This window comes from Mytilus californianus, unplaced genomic scaffold (genome assembly GCF_021869535.1).
Source record: "Mytilus californianus isolate M0D057914Y unplaced genomic scaffold, xbMytCali1.0.p SCAF_1, whole genome shotgun sequence".
Taxonomy (NCBI): Eukaryota; Metazoa; Mollusca; class Bivalvia; order Mytilida; family Mytilidae; genus Mytilus; species Mytilus californianus.
Window position 1 is genome coordinate 32,617,299 of NW_026262581.1, and position 14,035 is coordinate 32,631,333.

The 14,035-nt window shown below is 31.8% G+C and overlaps 1 protein-coding gene across 1 annotated transcript; it reads right to left on the reverse strand.

The window, feature by feature from the left end:
• Window positions 1-2,026: 2,026 nt before the first annotated feature.
• On the reverse strand, window positions 2,027-10,273 carry LOC127718782 (uncharacterized). Its single transcript, XM_052224835.1, has 6 exons — window positions 9,883-10,273; window positions 7,690-7,808; window positions 6,732-6,786; window positions 5,424-5,610; window positions 3,694-3,802; window positions 2,027-2,496 (listed from the first exon to the last, which is right to left on the reverse strand). Exons 1-6 carry the CDS (start codon window positions 10,004-10,006, stop codon window positions 2,329-2,331), a joined length of 762 nt encoding a protein of 253 aa, XP_052080795.1. The 5' UTR covers window positions 10,007-10,273; the 3' UTR covers window positions 2,027-2,328.
• Between the last annotated feature and the right edge of the window lie 3,762 nt (window positions 10,274-14,035).

Genomic DNA, 14,035 nt, shown 5'->3' on the forward strand with positions numbered 1-14,035 from the left:
AATTTAAATTTTGCAACTATGTTTTAAAGTTCTGCGTTCAAAATTCGCTTGTTTCGAGGATTATCGTAGAAGTATCAACAATTTATGTTTTCATTCTAAGAGAGGTAACTGCTTTTTAATTAAATGTGATTTTTGGGGATGTTGCTTTAATTTGGAGTACATTTGCAAAGCTATGCATATCTTCACTAATTCGAAGTGCGGGAATCGAACTTACAACCTCAGTGTTCACAGGCTAGTGATTGATGTAGATGAACTCCATAGGCCCCTCTCAAGTAAAGATATATCATATCTAAAAGGAATTACAGCTATCTGTAAAACTTATTAAGGGAGTTACCATTTGATTTTTAGGAGGGGGGGGGGGGGCTAGGATGAAAAATGTTGTCCTGCATTTTTTTTTAATTGTAATCTCTGTCCTGCTTTTTTATTTTTCACTCTATTCAGTCCTGACTTTTTTTTATTAGTTTATCCTGACTTTTGTACATGAATTGTCATCCTGACTTTTTTTTTGCCAAGTTGCTCATCCTGCCTTAAATAGTCACCAAATTCATATTACGATTTCCGAGCTTGGATTTTTTTTTTGTCAAACCAACTTAACCCTTGATCCGCCAGTACTTTCTATGTAGCCTTGGTGTATTCTTGCATTTTCGTGTTTTAAAGGTCAATGGAGGGACACACTATAGCTAGTCATGCTGTAAATGAAAATATAAAATGTTGGAGAAACGTGAACGCACATTTCCTACTCAGTCGCATCGACCTTGTTTTGTTGTCATTGTTACTGTATTTCCTTTATGGAAGACACATTACTTATACTGCACTTTTTAAAATGATGAAAAGTCAGGTAATTGATATGAGAAGAATAAAAAGGAAGTGAAACAGAACATTTTATTAAACAATTTCATGGTATTTACTACATGTACCTTTATTTGAGACAGACATGTGTCATTTGAAGCTAAAACCTGGACTGTACAGAATGTCGACTATACAACGGATATAAGACCTGGTACTTGTAAGGACGTCATAAACATAACAATATATTGATGAACACTTATAGACATTTGTTCAAAGCGGCATCATATGATAATCATTTCCTGGCCGCTTACGTAAATCGAATGTATTAAATAAAGTTACAGTTAATTAAAACAACGAACGCCAGATTTTGGTCAACAAAATTGAATAAGTTGTGACTCAAAAAATATAAGACGAAAAGAACGGTCAATTTAAGAAAGGCATGATATAAATCATAAGTACCGAAGCACCCACTTTTGAGCTGATGATACCCTATGAAACTAAAAGACAACCAGCAACAGCGTTATCGATCGAACCGGTGCCATAAAAAACTTAAAATATCACTTTATTAATTGTACGTGTACGAAGCGCTTTTCTCGATTTCTTTTCAACAGTAAAGCTCAAAGCCAAACATTTGAAAGCCAAGGATGTACAAGTACCGAATCACATGAAGAGCTATATATGTAAAAGATAGCAAATTCACAACTTTCTCTCATTTTTTTCCCGTAGACATATAAGTCATTATAACTTTAAAATGCCTGTCGTGTGTAGTTTTTTACATGTAAACATTGCTTTAAATGGAGTTCTTACATTCCCAAAAGTTAACTGGTTAGGCAAACATGTGACTAAAACCTAGGTTAAGAAAACGTAAACGATACAATATCAAAATCATACAAGTAAGAGTTAAATCGAACAAATAAGTAACCCGAATAATTCAGTAGTCTATGATGGCTACATTCATTCGAAAGTAGAAGAGATGAACACGGGAAGGGTCTGAAATATTCGGATTAACAAATAGGTAAAACTCCTCGCATGGTTTACAATTATGATGACTGTCAAATCAAACCAAACGGACTCTGTACGATGCTTCAATACAGTTGTCTGATGGTATTGCAGTCTTAGCTAAAGTGCAGTTTTTTTTATTTTAAAACGGAAAATTAACCAAACAAATAAATCTTTTAATCTTGTTAGTAAGATCACTAAAGGTTATATATAAAAAAAACATTTTGTGTATTTTATTAGTATGTTAGCGAGTCACTATCCCTGGTATATTATAGTTAAACCACTTTTGAATACGTTACGATTTATTGTTTATGGTTAAAAAATTTAAAATAGTATCACTAGGGCATTGAAAACAAATGTTTTGTTTCTCTTGAACTTTTTTTATTTAATCCGGATAAGCATATTTTGTTTATTTAACTAATTATGAAGAATAACGTTCAATCATCTCTCTTGATTGCTTAAAACAATATCCAAAATTAAACATAGTTTTAACAGAAAGGTTGAAAGTGTCAGGGAAACAAAAGATTTGCTTTCCACTGCCTAAGCGAATCCACAGTGAATATGATTTCCTTCGTTTAATGGTTCAACTCCACCGTATTCTCTGCACTTTGACAGAAAGAGGGTGTTCCTGCCGTTGTCGAGGTCTACAGCCTTGCCATTGTAATGCCGACTGTGACAGCTATGACAAGCACCTGATATTTCATTAACCTGCAACAAAATAGAATTGAACATATTGTCATACATATTTGGCTTTTCAAACACTAATTTCTGTGTGTTTCTGGTATATATTTTGAAATTAGCCTTTTTATTTAACGCGATATGGTCATTGTATGAAATACAGCGTTGATGTAACATGGATAAACTGGTTTCTCTAATTCTTCGTCAATTTATCCCTTTCTGCACCCATTGTATAAAAAAAATTAATCAACGTGTGGTTCGTTTGATCTCAGTTCTTCATTGGTTAAAATCCGATTATGACGTCGAATTTTCTTATTTTCCTCTGAATTTCCTATTGTGACGGCATGAAAAAAGGCGACCATGCCTGATGACGTCACAAAGAAAGAACACATCTTTTTGCAGATCATTCGAAAAGAAGGAATAAATTTGCTTGCGTGTTGTTTGAAAGTCATTAGAGAAACAGATTCCACCACCAAATCTCGTGTAATACGATATTTATCCACTCTCGACAGTTAAATTTTAAATATTTAAAACGCTCGGCGAGCCTCGCGTTTTAAATTTGGAAAATTTAACTGTCTAGTGGATAAATATCGTATCACACTCGATGCAGTGGTAGAATCTATATATATCTGTTCAACAGCTCGTAGTGCACGAGTTCTATTATAAAAGTCACTCAAAGATCCATAAATGATTGCAACTTGAAATTATAAAATTGTTGAGACTGCCACGGAGGAAATATTTCGCCTTCTGTCTGCAAATAATATTATTAAGCAGAAATGGTAAAGTCCATGTTCTGGTTCTGTAAGGGAAATCTGAACCGGCTTTGATACAATATATCTCAAATTTACTTGTTTTAAGTAAAATTTTGAATTGAAATACATTTATATCCTTAATTAGTGTTATCTTACAGAAAAAAAATTAGGTTCGCTGTCGACAGATTGTTTTGTTTACATTAGGAATACCCTTCCGATAATTCGCAATAATCACCAGAAATTTGTAAAAATTTACCAAAATTTTTACAGCTATATATAATTATTTAAAGTTTGGTGACAAGTACAGACATAATTACGTACATATTGTGGTATTTTGTTTATGGTCCCAATATGAAATAGATAAAGGCGAAAGTTGCCATTTTTCTTTCAATGACAAAAAGATCTGTCTGTTTCTTTGTTATTTTTTCTCAAAACAATCAAAACAGACAAGCGATTTTTGTTTTCCCCAACTTACATGTATGTAGCCTGATGATCCTATGTCATGGATGTATTGCAGCAGTTTACGGTCAAGGCACACATGACCTCCGGGAGCACCTGGGCTTCTACATTCACTACACGTGTAACTGTAAATAAATGAAGTTTAGATGGACGAAGAAATAGTATTATGTACCTCAGTATATATTTACTTTATAAAATTATAGACAAAATGAAATTGTCTCAAAAAGACTATTTACCGATTCATAGTTTCAAAAACTATTTACTGTATATGAATTATTACTGGAAGCAAACATTTTCCCGTAAAAAGACTATTAACCGGTTAATAGTTTCAAAAACTACTAACGAAATACCGAAATCTATTGTTATGAAGTTAAGCTGCTGCTGATATACGTATCTGTATTCGGAAATAAATTATATACCAGCATTATTTTTGTACTGGAAGCAAACATTTCTCGTAAAAGACTATTAACCGGTTAATAGTATACACTTATATACTGGCTATGAGGACATTAGGAAGTTTATTGTCCCCCGAGGCACCAACTATTTAACGCGCGACGCGGAGGGAAATAGTTGCTGTCGAGGGGGACAATAAACTTGCTAATGTCCGAATACCAAGCAAATAAGTGTTTTATTATACAGAAAGAAAAAAGGATATATTTCGAGACAATATATAACTATTTTCTTTGTACTGTTACTCTCACAACTGTTCCAAATGAAATATGTTGGTTAACACATCAGTTTTTTTAATTTGAAGCGGACAACGTAAAAATTCCGCTAAGCTATATTACGTATTGACGTCATAATAATTTGAATGCGCAAATAACAGCTATAAACAATCATTCAGAAGTTTCGGGAGACGAGTTAATTCAAACGATACAGAAAGTACAGGAAAACTTCCCGTAAAAAGACTATTAACCGGTTAATAGTTTTTTGAAACTATTAACTGGTTAATAGTCTTTTTCTGACAATTTCGTAAAAATTGTAAATTCATTCGTATATTATTTTATATAGAAAATACATACTGAGGTATAATAATTTCAAAAATGTTTTTTACGGGAAAACTGCCAGCCAGAATTTGTCTGTACCTCTGTATCGTTTGAATTGACTTCCCCCTCCCCAAGACTTTCGAATGGATTGTTCAAACTGCAACTGTGCTACATGTATTTACGCAGTCATATTCATTTGTGATATACAGTAACTGACCGTATAACGCCTTGTTTATAACGTTAAAATATGCGTTTTCGTGGAGTTTTATTAATGACGCCAATAAAGAATGTGAGGGATATGACACCATCCCGAGTTGGTTGACCTTTATAAATATCTGCATCACAGATGACCGCCGAAGAACTTCAATTTTCGTAATCATAAATTGTCCTCTTACCCTCGATTGTGATATCATCGATAAGACTTATTATATTTACCGAATGTGTTGTTATTATGAGTAACACGACGAGTGCCACTAGTGGAGCAGTATCTTGTAACCCTTCCGGGGTAACCTGAGATCACTCCTGTGTTATGATAGATTCGGTTCGTGTTGCATAGTCTTGGGTTTTCTGTATAATGTTTGTCTTTTCGTCCTTTTTCGATTGTGGGGTTGTCAAGGTATCTAAGAGTTATGAATGTTCCCTCGGTAACTTCTGTCTCTTTTTTAACACGTGATCAATAGTTTTTTTTAATGGCAAAAAGGTTTAAAGAATCTGTAGGATAGCGTCATAAAATTAAGGTGCACTCGTTTTCCTAACTTACTGTGATCGGGATGCAGCACGTCCATGACATGCGTCGTTGATATTGTTGTAGGCATACGCATTGTCATGTACTCCTGAAGGATGTTTGTTCCAAAGATGGATCTTACCAGCATTGTGAAGAGCCAATATTTTACAAGCATAATCCTTTGCTACTGCATCGCTGCACGTTGTTCCAGTTGAATGTGTGCCTTTAAATTATTTACAAACATGATGCTTATTCAAAAAATGTTTATTACAGTTACATGTGAATTGCATTGTTTCCGGAAGTTTTAATATTAATTCCACCTAGACGCTATCTACAAAATGTAGATGTAAGCATATAATTATACAGGAGAGATTATGATATTTTACCTTCTTTATTTGATTTTATTTATTCATTGTTGTTATTTTCTTATTGTCACATCGACTAATATTGTGAGCTTTTAAAACAACTGTAAGAGAGTTACCATTTGATTTTAAGGGGGGGGGGGGAGGGGGGGCTAGGATGAAAAATTCTGTCCTGCATTTTTTTTTTAGTTGTAATCTCTGTCCTGCATTTTTATTTTTCACTCTATTCGATCCTGCATTTTTTTTTATTAGTTTATCCTGACTTTTTTTACATAAATTGTCATCCTGCCTTTTTTTTTTTTTTTTGGCAAAGTTGCTCATCCTGCCTTTTTTTTACTCAAAACTCCTGTCCTGCCTTTTTTTCAAATTTCATACTAGCCCCCCATAAAAATCAAATGGTAGCTCCCTAAGTTACCAACAGATTGTCATAACCCAAACATCGGTAAATGTCAACATACATACAATATTTCACTTTGTTTTAGTTAATTTGACTTGAATTATAAGTCATGTGTATCAAATACATGCGAGGAAAATGTATCTGATTTCATATGTTCAAACAGTCGTAACTAAGCCTCATGTCTAGACTTGCGGTTTAGTCCTAAACGTATTTTTTAGTGATGCAGCTAGACATGTAAACAGCGGCACTATATATTATCAGTGACCGCTGTGGATAGTAAACTTGGAATTGATAGTAAACAGAATATACAAGTTATTTGTAGTATATTCATATTCGTATAATACAGAAAAACGCGAAAATAATTGAAATTATTAGAAGACAAAAAGATAACGGATTTTGGAAAAAAGGGGAAGGGCCAAAAACAAAATTGTCCTGTCCCCAAGTACCTATGTTGTTGAAGACTGTTAATGTATGTGAACCCTAAACAATTTATGTTTCTTATTTGTGTGGGTGAATTACTATGTTATTGACGAAGAAAATGCATCTCTTTTAATTCATAAACATGTTTAATTGTTTTATACATACTTGTACAGTGACCTGATGTTGCTGTGTTGAGGTAGTTTCCAGCAACCCATAAATTCTGAAAATTAAAAAAAAATATCATTATAGGGAACTTAGTGCCGCTGTTTACATTTCGATCTGCATCACTGCAGAGGGGGATTTAGGAGGCAGCCCCTCCCCCCTTTTATGGAGTTTCATATATGATAAATGCTTGATTTTGGTTTATTATGATCACTCTAGATGTTGGCTTGCCAGGACTCCCCCTTTTTAAATCCTGGATCCGCACCTCTTCTGTAACCAATTGTAAAAAAAAATAGCCTTCGTTGGTCATCCACATGCCTACGTTGTAACCCCTTAGCAAATTTATATGAAACCATTTTGCGGATATTTCTTATTATGGATTCAATATCATTTCAGAATTATATATTTTTTTACATAGCGTCTCGGTCAATTAAGCGTCTGTTTCGGTTTGCTATCGGTTGTACCTCTATTTGCCATAACGTTTCTTCAATAAGCACAACAAAATGGACTACAAGAATAGAAACGCTTTGTTTCAGAGATATCATTAAAAAGTTATAAAAGACAAATGTGCATTATGGAAGTATTGACGATTTTGACTACAGACTTGCCCAAACATAGAAATTTGACGAGTGAAGAAGTTACTTAAGTTTGATATAATCAATTGATAATTTGGTTTTTATGGGAAATATTAAAAACAAATATGACAAAATGTTACAAATAGGGGAACATATAAACCATTATAATTAAAACAAAAATTCAATTACTTTTTAAAAGGTCATGATATAGTTATAATAGAAAATTGAACATTCCCAAAAGATTATTGTCTTATTCTAATCCATGTTATCTCACTGTGAGACGGCAGAAATGTTTACCTTTTGAAATTGGTTCTCTTCAATAGCCCTTAAAATGTAAATTACTTTTTTCGATTGGAAATGAATAGTAAATTTAACAGGTAACTAACCTCGCCATGTACATTCTGGAGCTGAAAAAATGTATACCCGTTTGTAGTATGAATTCCACCGTGGAATTTGTAACAGTCACCAGTATTAAGAGTGGCATGCACAGCTGTATGAGTTCCAGCTGAAAGGTGCAAATGTAAATTAAATGAAAAGTACTTGAAAAGAGGGATTTACTCCTGTCTAGGCTACATGACTGAATAGCAAAATATAGGACAGACTATAACAAAAACTTGTCCCATATTAAGTGTTGCTTAAATATTTCTTTAAGAAAGTGATATTTATGAAATTATCAGTACACAAATAAAGTGGTCGTGCTGTGTGATGTTGCCTCCATTTATTTTATTCAGAGAAATCAAATATGCGGGCAATATTAAATATAAAAACAAAATAACCGCTTTAGGATTCTTGGAGTTATTTTGTTTTTTTTTTGTCATGTTTAGTAAAAAAAAATCTAATTTCATTGTACAATTATAGTGATTATTTATGAAATACACATAAGAAACATGAATATAGAATTGAGAATAGAAACGGGGAATGTGTCAAAGAGACAAAAAAAAACTGACCAGAGAGCAGAAAACAGCCCTAGGCCACCAATGGGTATTCAACGCAGCGAGAAAAATCCCGCAGAAAGTTCCCTATAACTATGTATGCAATAGCTAAGAAGCGGTGTTAAACTATACATTATCCTATATCAATGTCTTGGATCTTTCTAAATGAACATAAAAGATTAGAGTTGTCTTTCTTTTCCTACATGAATCAAGTAATATACTCGTAAGTCAAGCGGTTGAAATTGTATTCTTTCTATAGGCATCAAATAAAAAATATTCGGGAAATTTAAACAATCGTTGAACTTTCCTTAACACACCGTATTAGTATTTGACTTTTCCTCTTATGATTTTTGTAGTCAATATTCTGTCAGAATCGGGTTTACGTATTCTTACTTGTCCTGACAGTTTTTGTAAGACCGACTAAGGTCTTTTTTTTATTTTATTTTATTTTATTTTAGAATAACATATTAGCACAATATTTAAACATTACAGCTGACCTAACTGAATGTTCCTTCCTTCAAGTTGCCTACATTTAATGGAAACGTGCTAGGTGCAGCTGATAACTTTTATAACATATTTTCATTTCCCCCGAAAGAGTATAATATTTAATTAAATTCTTCTGATTTATCTGACTTTAAACTTTAGCACTAGAAAAAAAACAAAAAAAGACCAAACTAAAAATGATTCGAAGTTGTCCGATGTTTTACTTCCGCTAAAAATAGAAAAGTTAACAATTACAGTTTGGAACATTTATACAAAAAAGGGATAAGGCATTGAAAATCGTGTTGGTCCTAGAATATTATTGATTGAGTGTTGGTTGCTTAACGCCCTGAGGCAAATATTTTATGCATGTTCAGAACGATAACAAATTAACAATACAATAGGTAGGTCTTGTGATAGAGGTCGTCCGGGATGAAGAATGGGAGAAATTTGGACTGCCACTGGAAAATGAGGATATTTTGGATAGGGGCAGGCATTTTGCCTTGCAACAGGTCACCTACGGACTCCCCAAAGAGTTGTTGCAAGGGTTCTTAACATGCAGAGAGCGTGGCACTCTCTTTACACGAGGCATCAGAATTAACGTACCCATTCTGACTAGACGTGGATGCGTACTTGTACATCCCACACAGCCAAAAGGATGCCCCATGATACGGCACCATTATTTCACAAAAAGTAATGGAGAAAATTATGTTTGTAGTTTCGTATGCCGATAGCTAGCACATTCGAAAAACAACAAAATATTTTAGGCGAAGGTGTAAGATACCAAAGCCAATATTTTAGTCGCTCATACTTTTTTCTGGTCAAAGGTCTATAAAAAAATACTTAGGAAAATCCGAGCATTTTAATAATATGGAATTCTCATCTTGGGATGGAATGCTTATTTTATTTTTTAACCTCCATTTAATATGCTAAATGTCATTTCGTGTATTTTGATTTTGAGATTAGCATCATACTTTGGCCCAAAAGCAGGGTCTTCGTGTCATCGTCCTTAATTGGATAACCTTGGATTGCTTATAGAACAATATATGCGCGCAATTTTAAAACTTGTCCATACACAAACATTTTAAACAAAATAAAATCTTTAAAAATTACATCTAGCTTAAATACATGAATCAACATAAAAATAAACATTGGATTAAGACTAACCTGACGTATGAGCATTGACATGGGTACCAGATACACACAAGCATGTACCCGAGGTGGGTTTAGTTCCCGTTATATTAGCAGCCACAAGGCCGACAAAAAAAAATACAAAAGCGAACGTCAACATTGTTCCAAATTTTCGTCCAAGGCTTTCTTCTTTAATATGTCCAATACAAGCTTTTAAAAGTCACGGAACTGCTTATCTGCCAAGATAAACCGAATAATATCATGTATGTACAATCATGACTGTATATACTTCTATATTTAGAAAATCTGTGAATGAAAAGACATAATGTGGTTTTATATGATTGAGATAAGATACACAATTCCTTTAGACTTGAACGAGTAAGGTCAAATGTCGGTCTTCCTTGTTTCAGCTAGACTATTTCTTCCCAATGAAAAATACATAAAATACAGGAAATCAATTGAAAAATTGTATGCATTTTTATACAGGAAGATAAACAGTGGAAATTTTGTCGTCCTTTTGTACAATGCGTTCCTCAAATGAACTTTAACAAAGCACTTTTCGGAGGGTCTGGATAGGGGGTCCCCCAATTCTGTATTCTTTAATTATTTTTTTTTTTAAATTTCTCTATATTTTTTATAAGTTTAGCCCATTATTCTCTATTCTTTAAATTTTAGCTCCTCATTATTCTCTATTCTTTAATTTGTTTGGCCTACTTCTCTCTATTTTTCATTTTTATTGGCTCATTTTTCTGTAGTGTTTGTCCATTATTCTCTATTCTGAAAATCCCATTCAGACCCTCATTAAGCATACATAGTTGTTACAAAAACCTATCATGTTATCAAGACCAGAGATATATAATAGTAATAAGGCATTTTATGAAAGGGTCAACTGGTGGAACCTGGCTACTTAAAAAAGTCAAGATTTGCTCATTTTTTAATAATTTATGCGACGATTGACGAGTACGAAATGATTTTTTCTTATACAATTTTATTTTATTTAATATCATGAGTCATTTATCACTGTTTTTTTTTTGTTTTGAATATGCATGGAATATTTACCATTTCGTGTTAAGCAAACAAGAAACAAACAAGATTAAACATTGTGCAGATTTGTTTTGTTAATTAAAACGGTATATAGAACGAAGAAGTTTAATTCTATTGAATGGGCCCAAGAGAAGCATAGTAAACTATATTTTCTTATATATGTGTTGTGAAAAACAATATTGCTATGTGCTAGTGGCTTGAAAGTAGATGACGAGTTTTATGTGTGTTCCCTTTAACTGTTTAAAAGGTACAAAATAGTAATTGATTTTGAATTTAATATGCAATTGTAAATTAAATAATATGCCTGTAGCCTGTACATGTAGTTTAGTCTGTTAAGTATCGAATCAGTAAGACTGAATATCCTACATGTATAACAAAAATATAAGGAGATGTGGTATGATTGCCTATGAGACAACTATCACCAGAGATCAAACGAAGATATAAGCATTTACAGGCTGTGACGGAATTAAAGTTCCACCATAATAATGTTCCAAAGATCTTTTGTTACATAACAACAGTTCTATTTGGAACTTTTGTATCCATTGCCGTAAGAAAAATGTCATTTCCACTGGATTACATTTAATTTATTATAAAGTGAAAGTTCCTATCGAAACTTGTGTTACATAATAAAATTCTTTGGAACGCATATTATGTTGGAATTTTAGCAACACATATTGATTCTTATAAAACTTGGAGAGAAATATCAAAATTGCAAATAATTTTAAATTAATTGTTAAACTGCAAATATTTATATTTGTGACAATACTCATTTCAAAATAACATTTCAAGATTTACAAAATGTTTAGTTATTACTTTTTTTTACTTATTATAATAGGGAAAGAGTCAATAAGAGTTTTGATATGCATATATTTTTACTGCACATTCAATTTGACAAAATCTATGTAAATCATGTGAACAAACAGAAGAAGATTATTGTGTAGGATAAACTGGTAAATTCTTTATCAAATATAATAGGTACATGTAATAATAATACTTTATTCCAAAAGCAAATACAGCTTATAGGATACATATACATAATGATAATAATTTTATATGCACCAATAATAAGAACTTGTACAAAATATTCTTGAGTTACACAATATATAAATATAAAAGTGTTCGAAATACGAAATATGAGCTGAGAATAATATACTTTGATAAACGCAATATGTGAGAACAAATATCCTATATACAAGCAATTAAATTTTAAGTTTTTCTGCTGATTTGAAAAAAAACATTCCTTAATTATTTAATTATCTAATATTTCTGACAGATAGCAACTGGATAAGTTTGTATGCAGATGGATTCTCCAATAATACTTTTGAATATACTTTTCTCGGATTTGACTACATTTTTGACACTCGAATATAAAGAGGTATTCGTCTTCAATAGATCTAAGGTTACAGAATGTACATATTAATCTATTATTTTCATCAAAATTATAATATCTGTCTCTTTCTATTCTTAAACTATCAGCTGATATACGATATTTACAAGTGTATGGTTTGTATATATAGTTTACAGGTCTATCTAATTAAAATTGCAAAGCATGTGTACTATACATATATCTATAAAAATGACATTTACTTAAATTCTCAATAAGCGCATTAACTTCACTAATGAATGCACCAAGCATTCTTTCTTTCAATTGTAATAGAAAAATATCTGTACAAACTACACATTGGCATAACCAAACATAAATAAATCCATATCTAAACAAAATATCTCGAATCTTACAACACAAGTTTTGTTTATCCTCATGTTTATCATATAAGTTCAATGTCAAAATAATTATTTTCCAAAGGAAGGCCTGTAAAGAAATATTCTGAGTTGTAATAAGTATTATCTATTAGAAGTTCCTAGATTATGCATTATGTAATAGAAGTTAATACTGTTATATAATAATAATGTCACAGAGATTCAATGAATAATTTAATGTAAGGTAATTAAGTTCCTCGAATTATAAAATGTGAAAATAAATCTTAGAATAAATATTACGTAACAGAATTTCCAGGAATAATAGTAATGTAAGAGAATTTCTTGGAATAATCTGTATGTAACGGATATTCGTGACCTAATTATAAATTTTAACCTGCCACTCCGTGTGGAACATTAATTATGCGAAACAAATTTATAATAGTAACACGGCCTTCAATAAACCAACCTTAATTTGTATATAAATCTTTATTCTCAATATACAATATACATAGGTATAGAGAAGACATTTATGTACAATATTTACAATAAGACAGAACAAATTGCTAAGGTTCATTCAGCCTATGCCCACATTTTGAAATTAAGGTATAAAATTGTATGAAAAAATGTTGGCATAGGTTGAATAATTTACAAACGGATAAGATTTGTATAAGCATAAAGTGATTAGATGTAATCAAATTACAATCAGTTTAAATTTTGCATTTTTAAAGGTGTTCTCTAAACTACCAGCAAGTTTGTAATTAGTAAATGTGATTTTTTGGATTGGTGATTTCTATTGAAATAGGTATAGATACATAATAAAAGAAAGAAAGAAACAGGAATTTAATAATTTATTCAAGGTATCATAATCATCAATTTATATAATTATATACTAATTTCACCCACATGCATATTATACAATACTGATGAAAGTTAATAGAATTAATTACCCCAAATCATGAAAATATTAACAAGTTACACAAATCTAAACATAACAGATGTACCCTTTCAATTATGTCATTATTTCCAATACCCCATACCTTGCAACCGTACAGTAATATTGGTTTCACCATTTTATCAAATAAATCCAACTGACTACATGTAGAAAGATTATGTAGACGACCGAGTCTTAACACTTCGTAAAGAGCCTTAGTAGCATTTTCAACATTAAACTGTTTTGTTTTATTAAAATTGCCTGTTTCACAATCAAAATACAGTAGAGAATTAGATGATAGTCTACTTACGGATTTGTAACATTGAACTCGCGTGCAAACGAGAGGAATACAGTACAAATTATACCTGCCGAAGGCCTAGGACAAATTAAATACTGTATTACTCTACATAATTAATTGATTGATTAGAGTGCTAGAGAACAATTAATTAAAACTAATTATCAATTAAAGCATATCCACATGGTATAACTGCAGTAACAATGAGTAAGTGATTTTAT

Bases quoted from the DNA above. Each gene is read 5' to 3' on its own strand.
- LOC127718782 (XM_052224835.1), bottom strand. From the start codon at position 10,006: ATGTTGACGTTCGCTTTTGTATTTTTTTTTGTCGGCCTTGTGGCTGCT. The intron at 5,611-6,731 runs GTATGTATAAAA...AATAATTTAAAG, and splicing joins AACATCAGGTCACTGTACAA to GCACACATTCAACTGGAACA. The intron at 3,803-5,423 runs GTAAGTTAGGAA...ATTTATTTACAG, and splicing joins CGTGCTGCATCCCGATCACA to TTACACGTGTAGTGAATGTA.